Source organism: Podarcis raffonei, chromosome 13, assembly GCF_027172205.1.
Source record: "Podarcis raffonei isolate rPodRaf1 chromosome 13, rPodRaf1.pri, whole genome shotgun sequence".
Taxonomy (NCBI): domain Eukaryota; kingdom Metazoa; phylum Chordata; class Lepidosauria; order Squamata; family Lacertidae; genus Podarcis; species Podarcis raffonei.
In genome coordinates this window covers 39,553,283-39,569,954 of record NC_070614.1, presented here as the reverse complement: position 1 = coordinate 39,569,954, position 16,672 = coordinate 39,553,283, and the positions used below count along the sequence as shown (strand labels likewise).

Here is a 16,672-nt window from a genome sequence, read left to right as displayed (position 1 = left end):
GTCACTTTCTCAACTGCGCACGCGCCGCTTAAAAGGGAAGGGGGAGGGAAGCGGTCGCTTTTTCTCCGGCGGAACTTGTTCTACGCGCAGGCGCAGTGACTAACGGCTGGGTCCTTCCCTCTCTCCGATTGGCCGCTTTCTCCTTCCTGGGGCGGGCTTAGCGCCAAATACAAACGAAGTCCGGGAGTTGCTCTGAGGCGCTTTGGGGAGCGAGTGAAGGAGCCGCCTAGGAAGGCGGGAGAGGGGTAAGTGGCCCCCCCGGCTGCGCCTCAGTTGCCGGTTGTGGCGAGCGGAGCGGGGTCGCCGCTGTGTCCGCGGCCTGCTTTGGGGCTTCCCGTTGTGGTCACGCGGCTGGTCACCGCGAGAGCCTTTGGGCATAGAATCTGAAGGGTGGGAAGGGACCCCGGCGGTCATCTAGTCCAACCCCGGCAATGCAGGGATCTCAGCTAAAGCATCCATGGCAGATGGCTTAAAAATCTCCACGGGAAGGAGAATCCACCAGCTCCCGAGGGAGACCTTTCCACTGTCGAAGAGCTCTTACTGTCGGAAAGTTCTTCCTGGGGTTTAGTCGGAACCTCCTTTCTTGTAACTTGAAGCCACTGGTTCGAGTCCTGCCCTCCAAAGCAGGAGAGAAGGAGCTTGTTCCCTCTTCCATGGGACAGCCCTTGAGATATTTGAAGATGGCTATCCAATCTCCTCTCAGTCTCCTCTTTTCCAGGCTAAACATACTCAGCATACTTCTACCACATAAATTTGACAGAGTGGCCAGGATCCCTGATAGTGTTTTACTGACTGCATTACAGTGGTACCTCGGGTTACATACACTTTAGGTTACAGACTCCGCTAACCCAGAAATAGTGCTTCAGGTTAAGAACTTTGCTTCAGGATGAGAACAGAAATCGTGCGGCAGCAGCGGGAGGCCCCATTAGCTAAAGTGGTGCTTCAGGTTAAGAACAGTTTCAGGTTAAGTACGGACCTCCGGAACGAATTAAGTACTTAACCTGAGGTGTACCACTGTACCTGGGCAGTCTGTCCATTCTTTTGAGATGGTAAATGCTTTAGTTCTAGAATCCAGGTCACAGGCCACCCTTTCCTGCACAAATATGCCCTTAAGACAGGATTTGTAGGATTTGTAAGTGAAAGGACTTACAAGGAAATAGAGGAAATATTTAGAGACATTAGGGGAGCCAAGATGGTTTTTTGGGATTGTTTTGTGTGCTAAAATAATGTGTGATTTTCTCAGGGAATAGTTTTTAAAATCTGAAGGGCAAAGGATTGGTTTACTGTGGAGTGTGTGTGCATCCTAAAATTTTATAACTAGAACCACCCCAAAGGGGACCTTCAATAATGATCTCAGTTCACAGATGAGCTGGTGCGGAGTTTGGTGCTTCTTCTGGTACTTGTATCTCACCCTGCACTTTTTCTCTTCTTAGATATCAATGAAATCTTGTCAGCGATTAAGCCGTTATGAAGCCCAGCGAACCCCCAGCAATGCACCGGCTCGAGTTCGGGTTTGTGTGCGATTGCGGCCAAGCGTGGGAACAGGAGAGGGAAAGGAAGCCCCTTGTGTACGTGGCGTGGACTCCTGCTCCCTGGAGATCCTGAACGTGAGAAATAATATGGAGACAATGAAATACAAGTGAGTTGGGCAGAGAGAGTTGGGAAGAACCAGGCTTCGTGTAGGATGTGGCCCTATGGTACCCCTGTTTATGGTTTTTAACAGGGGCATTACTTGGAACTGAGCAGAGTCTGGAGGAATAGCAGCCCTTCTCTTCCAGTATGAGAAGCAACAGAGGCCTTCCTCTAGGCCTCTCGCTGTCATTTGCCTGCCTCCTTGCAACTGACAGGATAGGTAAGGGAAACCACTGGCTTAAAACCACTGGCTTAAAGTGACAGGTTGCTACTGGATTGTTAGCAGGCTCTGCATATGAACAAAGGAGGGAGAGATGGTGCCTGTCTTCCTGCTGGGGAAAGTATTGGTTCAGTTGAATCCCCCATCCCATCCTGACGCTATAAGAATTTTTAGGTCTTAGATATATAATAAATGTTCATAAATGTACCAAGCAAACATATTATTATTATTATTATTATTAATACCCCACCCTCCCCAGCCAAGGCCAGGCTCAGGGTGGCTAACAGCCAATAATAAAAACAAGTTGGTTGGAATACAACTTAAAAAGCTAGGTTAAATACAACATTAAAACATTAAAATGCAGTCTCATCACAGGAGAAAGGAAAAAAGAAAGAGGGGGAGGGACGTACATAAATATATAAACCATATGTCTGAAGCAGCACAGGAAGACAGTCCTGAAACCATTTTAACTCCCAAACTGACCAAATGTTTCTCTGCAAGGAGGGAGGAAATGAAAAAAACCTTCCCATTGTCTCAGGAATTAAGTAATTTCCATCATCTCAAAGGAATGGCCAGACTACCAGAAAAGGCAATCAGATAACCTGGCAGACAGGAAAAACAACATTCAAATTTCTGTTGTAGACCGCCTTTTCTGTGATGTAGGTATGATGTATCTGGGGGGTGGTATTGGGCTACACCCCTTCTGTGATTTAGGTATGATGTATGGAGGGGTGGTCTGGAGCTCCAGGGCAGGGAATTTCAAAATGGATATATAAGGCCTTGTGCGCCATTGTTCAAGGTCCTCCTCTCTCCTGTGTGTGGGGGAGCACCCTGTTGCAACAGTTAATAAAGATTAGGCTTACTAGTTGCTTTGCTTCTCAATATTCTCTGGTTGGTCTCTGTTACTTTCTCCTACTGATAGAGAACTTACAAAAGGACTCTATATGGGCTCTTGGGTACCCCATATGGGGAAAAGAGCAGGGTTTTTTTACTTATTTCACTGAGAAGCTGTCAGTCCCTACCTTTCGTTCACATTTCCCTCGTACTTGGTTGAAACAATTGATGTCATTTCAAAACTGGCTTTGGACGTTGTTGTTGTTTAGTCGTTTAGTCGTGTCCGACTCTTCGTGACCCCATGGACCAGAGCACGCCAGGCTCTGTCTTCCACTGCCTCCCGCAGTTTGGTCAGACTCATGTTTGTGGCTTCGAGAACAGGCTTTGGACAGCATAGCAATTTATTGCACAGCCCTAAATAGCACTCTGGTTTCCAACAGGCATCTGGTTGGCCACTGTGAGAACAGGATGCTGTGTCATTGCCCTGATCCAGCAGGGCCATTCTTATGTTGATACTAGTCTGTACTACATGAAGAATGGGGGTATGCTAGGGGGAAAAGCTCCTAAGGGATATCTGCCACTCCTTCTGCAAAGCCTCCTGTTACTTATCCTTGCTGTAGAAATTGCTGAACTTTCGGAGAAGACGGTAGGCCTCAATCCCACTTCTCTATTCCCACCAGATTTGATGCTTATTACAGTGCAACGGCCACGCAGTATGATGTCTACATGGGGTCAGTTCAGCCTATCTTGCACCATCTGCTGGAAGGGCAGAATGCCAGCATCTTGGCGTATGGGCCTACCGGAGCAGGTGACTATAAAACAGTGCACAAAGGGATGAACCCAACCTAGAGTTGCTGGGGGTCGGCAGGTGGGCTAGGGCTTGGAATTGGGCTGAGGGAGGACGCGAAGGTTTTTCCTCTCTCCACATCTCTTTTGTTCCCCCTCCCTAAAATGGCAGGGAAGACGTACACCATGTTGGGGAGTCCGGAGCAACCGGGGGTGATTCCAAGAGCAGTACAGAATCTCTTGCAGATGACAAGGGATGCTTCGGGGGATCAGCGGAAGTACTCGGTCTCTATGTCGTACCTGGAAATCTACCAAGAGAAGGTAACGGGTGCTGGACAAAATGCGTAAGAGGGGGAAACCGAGCCCTAGTATATAAGAGTGGTGGGATCTTTGGGGAAGAAAGCAGCTTAGAACAAGATAGGGCTGAGGAGCCAGATGTATTGGGGAGAGCATGACCTAATTAGACTACAGCAAGTGATACTGGAAACAGATTTGCACACACTCTGGCCTCCTTTTTTGTTGTATTGAAGACTGGCAGTGTTTTGAGCCCTGGGAAGTTCGTTAATGTGACCAGAACTCCATCCTGTTCCCAGTTGGTATTTAGAAGATCAGTGTGTCATCTGCTGCTCGTCTGATCTGGAGAGGGTCCCATCTCAATGCCTGCTGATGCTGTCACATGTGTGCTCTGGCCCTGCTTGAAGATTGGTGAAGAACTGAGGCGTTGCTGATGGGAATGGGGAAAGAGACTGGGCAGCTGCTTCAAAAGCAAGCCGAAATGGCTGCAAAGGGGGAGAGAAGAAAGGAAAGAGCCGTAGAAGGGCAGGGAAGAGAGATGGAGTAAGGCAGGATATTGCCAGACTGTAGCTTCCATCTTCCCTGACCATTGGGCATGCTGAGGAAAGTTGGAGTCCTACAAGCTCTGGAGGGCCTTAAGTTATTTATCCTTGAGGGAAGCAGACAGACTGGAGCCTGGGAAGGAGGAGAATGATTGAATGCAAGTGGAGAAAGGACAGGGAGGAGGACGGGGAAATTTGGAGGAGTGAACAGAGCATGGCATGGAAGTTAAATGGATACTAAAGATGATGAGCCAGTAGTGCCCAGGAGAAAGGAGGTCTCTTACAGATGAGGGCAAGAGAACTTATTCAGTGTTTACAGAAGGCTGGATTTGCATTCTACTTGATCAAACCACACAATCTGTTCAAGTAAACTTACGTTGTTCTCCATGTGCTTCTGAGAAGCCAGGGGATTTAAGTGAGGTGGGGCTTGAAGTGCCACCTGGACCAACACTAGTCTGCTTGTTCCCCAGGTCTTGGACCTTCTAGAGCCCTCCCTCCGTGACTTGCCAATCCGGGAGGATCAAAACCACCACATTCTGGTGCCTGGTCTGACGGAGAGAGAGATAACCAGCTTCTCAGACTTTGAGAAACATTTCTTGCCTGCCAGCAGCAACCGTACAGTGGCATCCACACAGCTGAATAATCGCTCAAGCCGCAGTCACGCTGTCCTGCTGGTGTACGTGAGCCAGACCCGGGGCTGGCCGCCATATGCCCAGCGGGCCGCCAAGCTTTGCCTTATTGACTTAGCCGGCTCGGAGGACAACCGGCGGACAGGCAACAGAGGGGTGCGCCTGAAGGAGAGCGGGGCTATCAACACGTCACTCTTTGTGCTTAGCAAGGTGGTGGATGCCCTCAACAAGGGGCTGCCTCGCGTACCCTACAGAGACAGCAAACTCACTCGCCTGCTGCAGGTAGTTGGGGTGCCTGGGTTCATTGGTGGGACTGTGGATTTGGGAAGAGCTGCATTTTATTTTACTGAGCATATTTCTCTTTCCTTAAAGGATTCTTTGGGTGGTAGTGCTCACAGCCTGATCATTGCAAATATCGCCCCTGAGAGGAAGTACTACTTTGAAACACTCACAAGCCTCAACTTTGCTGCCAAATCCAAGCAAGTGGTGAACAAACCCTTCACGCAAGAAACTCTGCTGGATGTTGGTGAGGAAGGGTGCCGGCCTGAAATTCAGCAGAAGTGGGGCAAAACAAGGTTTTCTGGGTAGAAAGGAAGGGCAGGATTCTTGGGCTGCCCCGGAGCAGAGTGGGGTGTAGTATACAGATTCACTGCCCCAGATTTCTTTATCATGGTTCAGATACATATACACTAGAACCATTCATGGTCTGTCCTTTTCATCAATGACCATCTGACTCCTGTCAGAACCAGTCTGTGCCTTGCAGTCGTCTGGGGAGGAGGGTCTGCTTTGGATTCCTGTGCCTACTGAGATTATGTGAGTGGTGTCAATGGTTTGGGCCTCTTCAGTGGTGGCACCCAGATTTTGGAACACCTTCCCCAGGTCCATGTTTTAGGTATCATGTAAAAACATTTTTGCCCTTGCTGTCTTTATCTTAAGCTGCTTTAAAGGGTGGGTATGTTTACACTTAGGTTGTGTTTTTAGTTCTGTTTTGTGATTGTGGCTCCCCCCCCCCGGTATTTTTTGAAAAACATTTTAATAATTAAGTTATTCTGATATGTAGCTTGTAAGCTGATGGTTTGTAAGGTGGCTTGAAATGCTTTTGATAAGGCCGGGATATTTTTCACAATTTGTTCTTTGTTGATATCCCACCACTGAGGATACAAATCATTCCAAGGCACTTTACCAGTAACTTTGTAATAAAATTACAACGAAGACTATCCAAACAAAGCAGGATCCCTTCTGCAGCCCAGTTGGTGGTAGGTGGCCCAGTGGTAGTGAAGGAGGATAGTCCAGGTGGAGCAGGCTCCAAGGTCCAATAAACACATCAAATAAATTAAAAACATCCTCCCCACACAGAAGCATCGAAAAGACCATGCCCATCTTCCAGTGATGCAGGCCCTGAAGCCAAGAGACCTTGTCCAGAGGAGGAACAGCCCAGCTTGGTTGAAGAGAAGCCATTCAGGTGAGACACAAAACATTTTATAGGCTTTGGTGAAGGGGCAAGCAGTGCTTCTGTGGTGCAGTCAAATTCTCTCCTGCCACTTCATGAGGATGGTCACTCCACCCTTAAAGCGCTGAGCAGCTCTCTCTGGCTTGTTAGAAAAGGCAGGCCCTACTTTCTGGTCTCTTTCCCCACCAGTTCCTTTCTGCCGATGGAGAATCTTGAGCCGGCCTTGGCTGAAAAGCTGCTGCACTTGGAGGCCTTGGAAACACAGCAGGCTGGGGCAGAGAGTTGTGCGTTGCCCCTCCTCAACACCCCACGCAGCGAGCGGCTGGAATTCCGGAGGCTGCTGGAGGAGACTCGGCGTGAGCTGCAGGTGAAGGGTTTGCTCTTTATGTCCCGTCGTGATCCCTCAAAGACTGCAATGGGCTACCTCCCGTAAACAAACACAATGCCTTGTTTATTGCGAGGTCTGCGGTGTTTCATCAAGTTTTTTAATTTCTATGTGCGGTTACTATTTTTCTTCCCTTACAGTAACACAATTTTTTTTTTTAAAGCTTCTGACGTGAGTGGCAGGCAGTAAATAGAGCAGTTAATGGGTGGATCCAAGGACTGAAAAATATGAAAGGGGCAAGAAAAGTGCACTAAAGGGAAAGTGAGGGAATAGCAGCTCTTTTTTTAGGACTCCAGGGATTCCTTTTGCCTGGTGTCCAAACAACTCGCTTATCAATCACAGCTCCAACTTCATTCATTGGCTACAAACAATGACGGGCGAGAGCAGCCAAGCTGGTTCAAGTCACAATTACCTGCACATTTTGCTTCTTAGCTTTTTTTCTAGGAGGGCTATTTGTTGTTGCTGTGGTTGTTTTAAACTCAGGAGGCCCTGCCTGGGGTGCCAGTGAAGCCTTTGCCAGGGCAACTGTGGTTAAGCCAATGGCTCCAATGTAAAGGCCAGCTTTGAAGGAAGAAAGAGATGTAGCACTAAGTAAGTCCTGTAGGAGGGGATTCTTATATAAATTGAACTGTGTCCATCTTGCACTGAGAACCTGCTTCATTATGGCCCTGGCAGTTTATACAGTTGGCACCGCAATACGATCCTTGTTGGGCTGGGAACCAGATGGCAGCCCCACGCATGCCTGGAGGCCACCGAACACACACCCTGTTCCCTCCATCTGAATCTGCTTATTATGTTCTTCCTCTTCCTACAGAGGCTTAAGAAGAAGCAGCTGGAAATGGAAACCAAGGTTCTGCAGGACAAAGAGCATGGACGTGGTTCATGGGTGCCTGCCAAACGCCAAGGAACAGCAGTGGTATTGCCCTTCCAGCAAGGTAAAAGGGCACTGGGTCTGGAAAGCAGGACTCCCTTTTCATGCTCCTCCCTCCTATGACATCACAGCTCTCCTTCCTTACCTCTCCAGTGCAGCACCTGGAGAACTCTGAGAACGAAGATAGCATCATCATTGTAAAGCAAAAGAAGGGAGGTCGAAAGAAGAAGGTGCGTAAGGGGGTGGGGGGGCTTTGTTGAACTTGGGGCTGGTGATGGTGGGAAGCAGAGTTGTTTAACAGGTGTATATACCACTTAGGTTTTTGAGGCAGTTTACAAACATGGTTTAATAAAGTTATATATGGATTTGGCCGGGACAGGCTTCCCCTTGTAGATCTTCTGCCCTAGAACAAAGAACAGATTCCCTTACCTATTGCCTGTTGTTGGTTCATGTTCAGACTGACTCAGTCTTAGCAGTGTGGCAAAGCCTTACCCAGAAGGATACACATCTGCCCTCACCCACACACCGTGTTTCTGAATCAAATCTGGGAGTGGAACAGGTAGCAGTAGCCAGATGAGAAAAATCAGGGCTGTTCCTGCTGACCACATGTTTTTCCTCCTCTTCCCTGTTTTAAGCAAATTTAAATTCTTACGGGTAAGGTTGGTGGGAAGCAGGCTGAAATGGTTTATTCCAGGAGCAGAAAGTAAGTAGCTTTGCAAGTGTCTTTTGGGAGCCAGATCAAAGTTCTGGACTCACTGCCTCAGACCAGCAGTCTCTCTCTCAGCTGTTAGGCCCAGAAAACGTTTCTGCACACGCCCAGACACCGAAAATTGCTTCTGTGAGAGGCAGAGGCTGGTGGCGGCGGCAGTGGCGGAGGAGGAACGAGCGGCCCGAAAGGGCTGCTTTCGAGCTGCTTGTTCCTCCTCCATCACCGCCGACAGCCTCTGCTGCTCGCAGAAGCAATTTTCAGTGTCTGGGCGTGTGCAGAAACGTTTTCCAGAGCCACGGAAGAGAGTCTGCGCGCTGTGCTGGTTTAGCGCAGCACGCAGGGACTCGCCGAGCAGGCAGCTCGGTTCAGGGATGGCTCGTGGGCTGCTTCCGGCCCATGGGCCTTAGGTTGCCTACCCCTGGCCTAGATCATCAGCCTGAGAGAAGTGATTTCTGTAAGCCTCTCTGAGTGTGCGTTCAGCTAAAGGCAGGGTTATAAATACTATAAATAAGGTGGCTCCGGCAGTTTCCAGTACGTGGGTGTCAGCAGATTCCAAAAACCCTGACACAGGCCTGTGAAACAAGAGAAGGTAAACTCAGCAGTGGCAGTTGTCTGTCTTATCTTCTGGAGAACTTTATTCTGCATGCCTGATATCTCATTGAAGGACCCCTGAGAAGTAAAAGGCGAAAGATTTATACGATCTGAGGAGAAGCCAGGGTATGTTTGTGATTGGTGGATTCAGTGAAAGAATATGAGATGAGGGCCAGTCAGGAAACAGACGGGTACGACATGACACCATTTCTTTTTATGATGCATGCTATATCCAGGATTCGGCCCCTGGCTCTGAAAACAAGGTTCCCTCTGAGTGGGAGATGGTGCTTCAGCCTGAACTGATGGCCCGCACCAAGGAGAACATCCTGGCCATCCTGAACACAGGCTCTGTGAAGGATCTCATGGCCCTGCACCAGATTGGCAAGAAGAAGGCTAATCGCATTGTGGCCTGGAGAGGAGAGCACGGGTCCTTTGAAAAGGTAAGTGGGCTCTGAGGGCAGAGCTGCCCTTCCATCGTTTGAGGTGTGTGCAGGTGCAGCTACTGTGCAGAGGAAATTAATCTTCAGGTAGGAGGTAGGCCATGCAAGGCTTTAACACATTCAGACCTGGCTCAAGTTCAGAGCATTGAAGCCTAGTGGGCAGAGCATTAAGTCTTGGAGGACTCCTGCTTCAGTCTTTAGCTTAGCACGGAGCCTTGTAGTTTGGAATACTGGCTCATTCTCAAATCTGGGAGGGGAAGGGAGCAGCTCCCTATTCTTGTAAGAGCTGGGTCAGAATAAAGGTCCATCTAGTCTTAACGTTTTTGTAGCAAGCCAGAAGCTCCTGGGAAGCCCACCAGCATGGCACGAAAGCATTATTTCCCCCCAACAGTTAGAATTGGGAGGCTGATGATGATGATGATGATGATGATAATAATATTAATAATAATAATATTAATAAATTTATTATTATTTGTTCCCCAGCCACTCTGGGCGGTTCACAATAGAATATTAAAAACATGACAAGACATCAAACATTAAAAACTTCCCTAAACAGGGCTGCCTTCATATGTTCTCTATAAGTCAGGTAGTTGTTTATTTCCTTGACATCTGGAAATGGCGTTCCACAGGGCGGGCGCCACTACTGAGAAGGCCCTCTGCAGAATGCTGCAGTGTGACTGCTGACAGGAGTGTGGCCTTGTCAGTGGGTAAAACCTGTGCTTGGAGATCTGCACTGGTTGCCGATTTCCTACTGGGCCAAGCTCAAAGTGATACTATTAGTATATAAAGGCCCTTAACAACTTGGGACCAGTTTACCTACAAGATCGTCTTGCCCCACATATTTCCACTCAACTGGTTCAGTTGGCAGAATTGGCAGTACTAAGCTGCCACATAATACCCATTCTGTATTTGTAAGAATCTGATTGTTTAATGTGGCAGCATCTGCACTTTGGAACTCCCTGCCTTCTGAGATCAAGAAGTGCCTTCACTGTATTCTTTGGCGCTTGCTAAAAACATTCTTGTTTAGGCAAGCCTACCCAGATGCTTAGGAAGTTGAGGTAATGTTAATCTGTTTTAGTATTTTAACTTTTGTATGCTTTACAGTAGGGTTGTGAGCATTTCTCCATTTTCTTTTATCTTTTTGTAAACCACTTTGAGGTTGCAATTTTTAAAAAATCAAGTGGTGTATAAATTTTATAAAATATATAATAAATATTACCTTTGAATGTGGAGGTTTCATTTAGATACTGTGGCCAGTTGTTGACAGACTCTGGAAATGCCAGATGCTGAGCAAAGCAAAATGCTCTACTACTGTAGTATTGCTAGTCCCTCAGAATATATTTTTTTGCTGTGGACCTGAGATCTATGGATGAGGGGTGGTATACAAATTCAATAATTAAGTATCTCCATGACTTTGCAACTTTGTGTAACCTACACATTTCTCCTTCCTCCTTTTCTCAGGTAGAGGACCTTGGGAAAGTCGAAGGCATCTCCGCCAAACAAGTAGCTTCTTTTCTGAAGGTGTGTATTTAATTCAGTTCCATCACTGTGGCTATAAGCTTATCTGGAGTAGAGTCCATCACATTTGATGAATGGAGTGTTATCCTCGGATGGCAGATGAATAGGTAGAGAGGGGGAAGCTGTAAACAGAAGTGTAACTTTGTCATGAAATGCAAGGGGCACAGCAGCCTAGTAGCTTAATGTACAGCGACAGAAGTTGCTATCCAGAACTTTTTCTACCTGTCCCTCGGGAAACAAGTAAAAAAACGTCCTGCCTCTTTTGAGCTTGGCAGACTGGCAGGTGTGGGATCAGTCTGTCTCCCTTCTTCATTTCATTCCTTCTCTCAGAGCCAGCATAGAAATCAAGTAGGCTGGTGGGGGATGATTTGCTTCACCCCCCTCATATCACTCCATCCCTCATATCAACCTACCTACATTATTATACTGGCCACAAAAGAAAGAAAGCTCATTCTTCTGCAGCCAACATAGAATGCAGATTAGTGGGTCCCTACCTTCTCCACCAGCCAGCTTGCTAGCCTGAATGGAATTTCTTATTGCCTGTGGCAGCTTTTTGCCTACCTCGCGCCTTCCAGCTGTCCAAAATAGGCACCAGGCTGGTGAAAGCTGGCCTGTGTTGTCCAAGTGAGTATTTAAAACGCAAGGCCGAGATACAGGTTGTGATAATTCTTTGTAAAGCTTAAATGTATGCATTGTAATCTAGTATGCACTGGATTCAAAAGGTGCTAATGTTACAAATAACAGAGGAATTAAAATTCTTGCTCTTCTCTCTCCCCTACCCACTTTCCTAGGTAAATATCCTGACCAACATTGGAAATCTTCAGTAACTGGATTGGTTCTGGAAAGCATCTTCTCCCTACATTGATTTTTATTAAAAATGACTTGGGTTTTTATTCTATTTTAGCTTTGGTGCATTTAAATATATTAAGCATATAAAAGTAGTACAGAAAACTTGTACATCTCAAATGGTTATTTTATATTGCCACCACCAACTTCCTACTTTTGGTTACAAAAAGAAAGAAGAGCCCTGCTGGATTGTAACAAAAGCCCATCAAGTGTAGTATCCTCTTCTTTCAGTGGGCATTCAGGGGCAGTGAGATACCTGCAACAGCAACTGTCTGCACCTTGACTCCCAGCTAAAAATAGTCAGAGGCATGCTTCCTTTTGACACTGGAAGTAGTAGATAGCCCTTGTGGCTAGTAGTCATTGGTAGCCTCATCATCCATGAATTTGTCGATTAAAAACCATTCCATGTCCATTTAAAACAATTCCCTTAATTCCATTTAAAACCATCCATGTTGACTGCTTTCACTATCCTCTGGGAACAAATCCCCAGGGAAACTCCTTATATGAAGAAGTACCTTCTTTTGTATGAAATCAGTGCATAAAAGATGCCAAAATCAAAGTGAGGAGGAAACCTCACGTGCGGGGAAATATATTAGGATGGATAAAAAGGAAATAGTGTTGGAGATACTTAGGATTGCTATTTAAATGTATTACCCACTCTTCGCTATCAGGCTCCTAACAATTAAATGTCTGTATTAAAAGCAGTTTATTTTATTTTTAAATAATTTCCAAACATTAAAATGCAGAGTTCTTTCCTTAGACCTCCCTCCATGGGTTCCATCTTTAAGATTAAATTTACTACATCTTTTACCCTTATCTATTATATAACTATAATTACCATTAAAACAATTCCACATTACAAATGTCTTCACATCCCTGCCAAAGATTTTAACTGTTTACAAACTTACTCCAGTCTTTAGAAAATACTTGATCTTCCTGGTTTCGGATCTTCCCAGTCAGTTTCGCCATTTCTGCATACTGCATCAATTTCATCTGCCATTGTTCTTCTGTTGGTACTTCTTCCTTCCATCTCTGGGCTAGTAGCATTCTTGTTGCAAACATAAAAATCTTTTATCTTATCTTAGAAACTCTTCACCTACAATGCCTAATAAGAAGGCTTCTGGTTTTTTAACAAATGTATTCTTAAACATTTTCTTTAACTCATTATATATCATTTCCCAGAAAGCCTTTACCAATGTACATGTCCACCACAAAAAGTGCCCTATTTTTCTTTACATTTCCAACACAGTTTAGAACTTGTTTTGTACATTTTAGCAATTTTACTCGGTGTTAGATACCAATGATACATCATTTTCATATAATTTTCTTTCAATGAACAGCATGCAGTAAATTTTATCTCCTCTTTCCATAACTTTTCCCAGGATTATAAGTTCCCAGGATAAGTTCCCAGGATTATAAATTGGATATTATATCCAAAGTCTCTAGCCCAATGTAGCATCACTGCCTTAACTTCTTTGTCTTTTGTATGCCATTCTAAAAGTAATTTGTACATTTTTGATAGCACTTTCACATTATTTTCGAACAGATCTGTTTCAAACCTCGATCTCATTGTATCAAAACCTTTCTTTTTGTCACCTTTAAAAACATTTAATTGGTGATACTGTAACCAATCCGTTAACCGTTCTCTAATATTCTCAATTTTTTCCAATTTTAATTGGTCTCACGTCTCTTTTAACAAATCTTAATAGGTGACCCACTTGCCTCTCATATTTACTTTTTTAACTGAAATTGCTTCTAATGGAGAGAGCCACCATGGTGTTCTTCGTTCTAATACAGGCATACCTCGGGTTGCGAACGTGATCCGTGCGGGAGGCATGTTCGCAACCCGCAGCGCCGCGTCTGTGCACACACGTGACGTGATTCGGTGCTTCTGCGCATGCACTGAAACCCAGAAGTAACTCGTTCCGGTACTTCCAGGTTTGGCGCAGTCCATTACCCAATAATAATAATAATAATAATTTTAATTTATACCCCGCCCTCCCCAGCCAAGGCCGGGCTCAGAGCTCAAAATGCACAACCCGCAGCATTCGCAACCCAAGGTATGACTGTAGATTCTTGTACCTATCCCTCATAGATTGATTTTCTTATCAAATGGTTCAGGAGTCCTTTACGTGCTTTTGTTTTATCATACCACAAATACGCGTGGTATGATTAGACCCTCCTGATCTAATAAATCTGTGTTTTTTAACAAGATCCATTCCCACAACCAGCAGAGGCAGGATGCTTCATAATATAACTTCAAATCTGGCAGGGGTGGGGTCCTAAATACATATATCTAAGGTGCCAAGGGCCAGGGGAGAAGTTTGTCTTTAGCACCTGTTGAAAGCTGTATAGTAAAGGTGCTAGACACACCTGTCAGGTGGGAATTCCACAGCGTAGTGGTTGACACAGATTAAGATTCTTGTTCCACTGTAAGTGGTCAGAAGTTCTGGTCTTAAAACTTGTGTGATGACTTTAAACTTTTTTTTCTAAGCCACTGATTCTCAAGCATCTGTTGGATGAGGGTTTATCTTCCCAGAGCTGAGTTAAGGGGACAGACCCAGCTGTAACAGTTTACTTCTAGCGGGGTGAAATGCTCAGCCCAGCACATCATGTTTTTGCATGAGGTACAGTTTGCAACATCCTATCTCACTGGGAGGCAAATGCAGAGTGCTGACAGAGGCAGAGATGCAATAAGCAACTGTGACTATGCATTTCTGCTTTGTCTTTGCCAGGAGTGCCTTAATTGATCCTCACACCAACTGAAAGAAGGCGGCCTTTCTCCTGCAGAGGCTCACTGCAGGATTTGCTTCCCTGGCACTCTTCCCCATGGGCATCTGGGTTTACAAGAGCCTTGAGCAATTTCTTTAGTTTCTGAATAAATCTATTTGGTCACTTAGTTTCATGCAGAATGCTCTCAACACAATTATGGCTTTGACCCCAAAGGTGCTTACTCTTGAATTTGTTTCAGAGCAAATACATGTGACCCGAAGTTGATGAGAACAAAAGTGTTAAATGATGAGTGACAAAAGATAAGAAAATATCATGTTAATGACCAAAATCAAGATCTCCTTATACCAACTGCTCAGTAGTCTCAGTGGAGAAGTTACATTAATATGTTTGAATATTGAATGTGTAAGTGTATGTCTAGAGACAATGGCTAGAACAAACACCATTAGCTGTACTGCTGGATAATTGTATTTGTTTAAAAACAATAAAAATGTTTTTTTTTTTAAATCAGAAAAGATCAACAGCAGCAATAGGGAGAGGCACAAAAATATTACTTGACTCTGAAAATTGAAGCCTTAAGAGAGAGAAAAAGCACAAAGCATTTATAAAACCTTACCTGACTGCTGAAGCCTAGAAAAGCCCCAAATGCCCAAGGGCAGGGGCGAAACTAGGCTTTATTTCACATGAGTCAAAAGACCCTTTCTGGCACCTCCTCCACACATAAACACACACTGGGAGTCTCAATGGCACCCCTGCCAAGGGGGAAGTCTGATCAATCTGGGGTGTTTATATTTGCCATATGAATACTTCTTGCTTCGTCTTGAACAGGGCAACAACTGCAAACAAAATAGGCCAGAGCCTCGTTAAGAGTTGTGGGGCAGGATGCTGTTTAGTCCTGCATATGGCAGCATGTTTGGCAAACCCTCACTGTGATCAACTCCCACCTGGAAACGTCTCCACTGTGGAAGGATGGGTGGATCCAGAATCGGCCTCCATGGTCACTTACGGCCTCACTGTCAAGACTGTGTTCATGGAAGTCCATCTTACCTGGCTACAAGTGATTGCCAAAGATGGCAGCATACCATGTGGCAGTTGCCCATGCCCCTGGGGTTGGCCTTCACCAGGGCACTGAGCCTTTAGTGTGAGCCAACGCTGCCCTGTGGAACTCCCTGCCAACAGAAGACTGGTGGGAGGTGTTTGGATGGGCCTTAGGAACTTCCATTTTGTTTTACCAGTCAAGTTTATGGATATGCTATTGAAGCTTTTCTATTTGCATTGCTGACGCCTCTGTCTTCGCTTACACACACTCACATTCCGAAAGTGCAGTTTATGAACATTTGAAGGGACGCGGGTGGTGCTGTGGGTTAAACCACAGAACCTAGGACTTGCCGATCAGAAGGTCAGCAGTTCGAATCCCCATGACGGGGTGAGCTCCCGTTGCTCAGTCCCTGCTCCTGCCAACCTAGCAGTTCGAAAGCACGTCAAAGTGCAAGTAGATAAATAGGTACCACTCCGGCAGGAAGGTAAACGGCGTTTCCATGTGCTGCTCTGGTTCGCCAGAAGTGGTTTAGTCATGCTGGCCACATGACCCAGAAGCTGTTGGCCGGCTCCCTCGGCCAATAAAGCGAGATGAGTGCTGCAACCCCAGAGTCGGTCACGACTGGACCTAACGGTTAGGGGTCCCTTTACCTAAGGAACATACCCCTTCAAGAGGGAAAGATGTGAAGCTGGACGAAGCCATGGGAACTGCTGGAGGGGCGTGTAGAATCATGGAGCTGGAAGGTGCCCGAGGGTCATCTAGTCCAACCCCTGCAATGCAGGAATCTCAGCTAAAGCGCCTTCAGCCCCTGCGACGCTACCGGCACAAACAAGCCGATATAAGGCGTTTTAGCTGCCCCGGCTGGAAGAACAGCGCATGCTCCAGTTGCTGCGCGCGCTAGTTAACGGATTTTTTTCCTCCAGTAGCGCGCGTGCGCAAAAGACAGCACGGAGCATCTTCCGAGGCGCGTGCGCCTCCTTTCTGCGTAAACCAAACGCTCAGTGCGGCTCACGGTTGCTTGTATATGCGCACGCGCACGCTCAGCGCCCTCCCTCCTTGAGCCTCAACGGCTCGCCTTCTGGCGCAGGCGCATTTCTGCTCCTCCGCCCCTGGGAGGGAAGCACCGTCCCGGCCTCTGTGTCTTGCTCAATGCGGA

General features: G+C 46.3%; 1 protein-coding gene and 1 long non-coding RNA gene across 4 annotated transcripts; one reads left to right on the top strand and one right to left on the bottom strand.

The window, feature by feature from the left end:
- Positions 1 to 117: 117 nt before the first annotated feature.
- KIF22 (kinesin family member 22) lies at positions 118 to 11,855 on the top strand. Of its 2 annotated transcripts, none has more exons than XM_053363523.1 (13): positions 118 to 245; positions 1,434 to 1,639; positions 3,367 to 3,494; positions 3,645 to 3,793; positions 4,779 to 5,219; positions 5,310 to 5,463; positions 6,297 to 6,399; positions 6,577 to 6,754; positions 7,587 to 7,707; positions 7,797 to 7,873; positions 9,180 to 9,383; positions 10,845 to 10,904; positions 11,693 to 11,855. In XM_053363523.1, exons 2-13 carry the CDS (start codon positions 1,440 to 1,442, stop codon positions 11,726 to 11,728), a joined length of 1,851 nt encoding a protein of 616 aa, XP_053219498.1. In that variant the 5' UTR covers positions 118 to 245; positions 1,434 to 1,439; the 3' UTR covers positions 11,729 to 11,855. The 2 variants fall into 2 exon arrangements, with proteins under 2 accessions (XP_053219498.1, XP_053219497.1); XM_053363522.1 differs by having other exon boundaries at positions 6,294 to 6,399.
- On the bottom strand, positions 10,754 to 16,503 carry LOC128400936 (uncharacterized). Of its 2 annotated transcripts, none has more exons than XR_008327394.1 (3): positions 15,094 to 15,983; positions 12,656 to 12,795; positions 10,754 to 11,023 (listed from the first exon to the last, which is right to left on the bottom strand). It is a non-coding gene; the product is annotated as an uncharacterized LOC128400936 (long non-coding RNA). The 2 variants fall into 2 exon arrangements; XR_008327395.1 differs by lacking the exon at positions 10,754 to 11,023 and adding an exon at positions 16,180 to 16,503 and having other exon boundaries at positions 12,184 to 12,795; positions 15,094 to 15,313.
- Positions 16,504 to 16,672: the final 169 nt, after the last annotated feature.

Bases quoted from the DNA above. Each gene is read 5' to 3' on its own strand.
- KIF22 (XM_053363522.1), top strand. From the start codon at position 1,440: ATGAAATCTTGTCAGCGATTAAGCCGTTATGAAGCCCAGCGAACCCCC. The intron at 3,495-3,644 runs GTGACTATAAAA...CTAAAATGGCAG, and splicing joins GTATGGGCCTACCGGAGCAG to GGAAGACGTACACCATGTTG. The intron at 5,220-5,309 runs GTAGTTGGGGTG...CTTTCCTTAAAG, and splicing joins AACTCACTCGCCTGCTGCAG to GATTCTTTGGGTGGTAGTGC.